The sequence below is a fragment of the Triticum aestivum genome, unplaced genomic scaffold, assembly GCF_018294505.1.
Source record: "Triticum aestivum cultivar Chinese Spring unplaced genomic scaffold, IWGSC CS RefSeq v2.1 scaffold320114, whole genome shotgun sequence".
NCBI classification, from domain to species: Eukaryota; Viridiplantae; Streptophyta; class Magnoliopsida; order Poales; family Poaceae; genus Triticum; species Triticum aestivum.
Window position 1 is genome coordinate 1 of NW_025239989.1, and position 3,722 is coordinate 3,722.

Below are 3,722 nucleotides of genomic sequence, written 5' to 3' on the forward strand. Positions count from 1 at the left end.
AAATCCTCAGTTCCTCAAGTGATGTAAGATTACCGCTCCAAATGTCACCTGGAATGGATGTTATACCCTGGCACCTACCAATGCTCAGCGAGACGAGGGATGTGAGGTTCTGTAGGCAGCTGGGAACATATGGAGAAATATCGCCGCAGCTCCTGAAGCTTAGTCTTTGGAGAGATGATGGCAACACAAGCCCCCTTTGCCAGTTGAGACTTGGGCAAATAGAAACCACGAGATGTTTCAGATGAGGAAAATTCACAAACCTTTCAACTGGCAGGGACAGTAAATCAGGACAAAATTCGACGCCAATTTTCTCAATAGCAGGTAGGTATTCTTGTGTTAGGATGCCATCAAGGGTTGACAATTTATCACAGAACTGAACTTGTAGGATAGTAAGGGATGGGAATGCTCTAATGCAGCTAGAGCCTCCAATAGATGTAAGAGATTTGCACCAAATTACCAACGTTTTTAAAGCTGGAAGACTCCACGTTTGTAGTTGTATGGATGTGGAAAACTCACATTGACAATGAAAGGAGGTGAGGGAGCAGCAGTCAATATTGCAAAAGAGACTAGAACGACACAAATGGAGCTCCTTGAGGGATGGCGATACCAATCTTTGGTGACAGATGTTCGGACAATCAAATATGCCCAGTTCTTCAAGGAAATGAAAACCCCCAAAACTCTCAGTTGGTACAGATGCTAACATCTTGCAATCCATAATATTTATTTTCTTGATGCCAGGTACATAACTTGGTTGCAGAAAATCTTCTAGGCTTGATAAATTTTCGCACCCATCAATCCATAAGTTTGTCAAGGACAAGAAAGTACCAATTGCAGGTATCTTGTTCAGGTTTATGCTCTTCAGTCCAATACAACCCTTAAAATTGAGAGATGTTAAGCTTGGCAAGTTTTGTGGTTGAAACCAGCTTGGGAGCGAGACACCGACATAATTCTCGACGAACAGAGACTTGAGGCTGATAGGAGGTTGTAGAACTTCAAGCACTTCTATATCATTGTTGTGGATATAAAACTCAAGGGAGCGTAAAGCACCTCGCATCTTTAGTACCAACTCGTCAACATATTTCTTTTTCTTTAGTTCAGCTTCTGCTGCATGATCCTTAGTTAGGATGCCAACACCAATATTAGCTATCTCCAAGTATCCACGAATTTGATTTAGATTCTTAATTGACCTAATTCCTTGTCCCTCTTGATTGGCTGCATCAATAGTTAATCCATTTGATTCAAATTTCTGTAAACTGGTCAACTTATCAAAGTCAGCGGGTAAGCTTTGTATCTTGCATTTCTTGGCATATAAAATCTGCATATTATATAGCCAACAGAAAGTTGAAGGGATCCTCTTCAAAGGACAAGCTCTAGAGATTTCAAGGTACCGAAGATGCTTCCAGTTACCAATACTATCTGGCAACACATTTGTGAAGACAAAAGAGATCACACGCATACGCGGAAGTTTAGCACACCAGTGATCCATTACAAAGCTTGTTCTTTTCCCTAAATTATTCTTGCAAATTAGGGTGCGTAGCTTCGTGTACTTGCATAGTATCAACAAGTTGGAATCATCAAATTCACTGCTAGGGAGTATGTATATATGGCGAACATTCTGGGGAACTTTATCAAAGTCACTCTTATTTCGTAAGATGAAGCAGTCGTGCTCTGAAACTTTTTGTGCCATGTCATGCAGCAAGTCATGTATTACATATCGACCATTAACCTTTTGAAAGAAGGACCGCGCCACAAGGTCTTCAAAATACTGATAGCAAATATCTTGAATGGGAACACCACCTCGAGGCTCCACAAAGCCTTCTGCCACCCAAATTTCAGCTAAGCATGCCTTCTCAAATTTGTAATCTTTGGGATACACGGCGCAGAATGCAAAGCATTGTTTCAAATAGAATGGTAAATACATGTAGCTCAACCGAAGGGCAGGCAAAATCTCGGTTTCCTTTTGTTTCAACTCCCACAGTTCACTCTCAAGTATGGAACTCCAATGAGATGCTTGAAGGTCCATGCTTAACATGCGCCCTAGAGTTTTGGCGGCCAAAGGAGAACCCTTCAATTTAGGAAGTATTTTTCTTCCAATACACTCTAACTCAGGATCATTGCTAGAACCCTCAGATCCAAATGCACATAACTTGAAGAAATTCCAAAAGACATCGTCCTTTAAACCTTCAACTATAACTGGTTCCATTGTGTGCACGGCCTTGGTAACATTTGGACATCTAGTGGTGACTAACATCGCACTTCCCTCTTGGACACTTGTAAAAGGTGCACAAAACATCTCCCAACATCGCCCATTATCCTTCAAAGCATCATCCCACACATCATCAAGGACTATCAATAACCTTTTATTTTTCACGTGGTTATAAAGAGCACGTTGAAGAGAATCCAAATGATCAATCTTTGGCCCCTTTCCAGTAGATGATTCTATGACCTCTTTAGTTAACCTCTTCTCATTGAAGTCATCTGAGACACAAATCCAAATTATTAGCTCGAAGTGAGACTTCACTCGTTGATGGTTGCAGATATGTTGGGCCAAAGTAGTCTTTCCAACGCCACCAATTCCAGCTACCACCAAAACAGGAAGACTTGATATTTTTGGTTCAGCATTAACATGGTTGCTTGATGATGTGCTTGTTGATGCACATATTGAACTAGTTGCCCTTTTGCGTTTTGGACGTGTAGGTACATTAAGAAACCCCAATACCTGTTTCAACTCCTTCTCACGACCAAATATCTTTGTTTCCTTTGACAACAAAGAGGTGGTCACTGGCCTAACTGATTTGGCAAAGTGATGTGTAACTTCACGAAGCCCCATACCCTTCATCTCACTCGAAAGGTAATTCAACCTCAATTGGACATCATTCAACATGTTGAAGTTTCCATGAATGACCTTATCAAGGAAGTCAATGAAAGGAGATTGGATTGCATTGCCTTCCACTTGCACCTTCATCTCGTGCCATCTGAACTCATCAATAAGGTCCTCGGCCTCAGACACGGCATCCTTGAGACTCGGAAGGAGCTTGGCCACATGCTCTTCATAGCTTCTCCACTCTGCTCCATTAATGAGGTGATACATTGCAGGAAGAGTGTCACAGAGATGTTGTACATCACTCTGTAATTGCAATACATGATCTTGGAGACTTTGCTCTTGTGAGCCACTCCATCGGGAGCGCAGAGATGAAATGGCAGATTTGGCCGACAGAAACAAACTGACACAATCATTGATGGCACTGATGATCCCGGCGGCAGACAAGCTCATGGTTGCAGGAGCGCAGAGATGGAATCTGTCTTCGTCCTGTGAGCAAAGAGTGGACAGAATAAGGATTGTGGAAATAATTTTTTCAGTCAGAATATACAACAAGCTGGCTATTGTAGTAATTATTTTGTCCTGGTCCGTTTCCACCCATGGCATTAGTCTCAAGCAAGTAAGCAAGTTAGAGAAACATCATGAATGATCTCTGGCGGCAGTTGCGGTGCAAATAAAATCATTAAGTTTCAATTATTAGCAAACATTTTGTGCTTTGACTAGAAATCATGTACGTGTAATGCATGCTATACTCAATATATATGGATGTCGTGACGTGAAATATACACTACATGTTGTAAATACCAAATTATCTTCTTCTTACTCCTCACACCTTCATAAGACAGACCGTTCTGCTTGCCCGCCCATACCTGTCCCTTCCCCGGTTTACTGAAATTTCCCT

At 41.6% G+C, this 3,722-nt stretch overlaps 1 protein-coding gene across 1 annotated transcript; it reads right to left on the reverse strand.

Moving 5' to 3' along the window:
• Nucleotides 1–4: 4 nt before the first annotated feature.
• Nucleotides 5–3,707, reverse strand: LOC123176766 (putative disease resistance protein RGA1; the record flags this gene model as incomplete). Its single annotated transcript, XM_044590832.1, has 1 exon — nt 5–3,707. A coding segment is annotated over exon 1 (3,423 nt), but the record flags the coding sequence as incomplete, so codon positions are not given.
• Between the last annotated feature and the right edge of the window lie 15 nt (nt 3,708–3,722).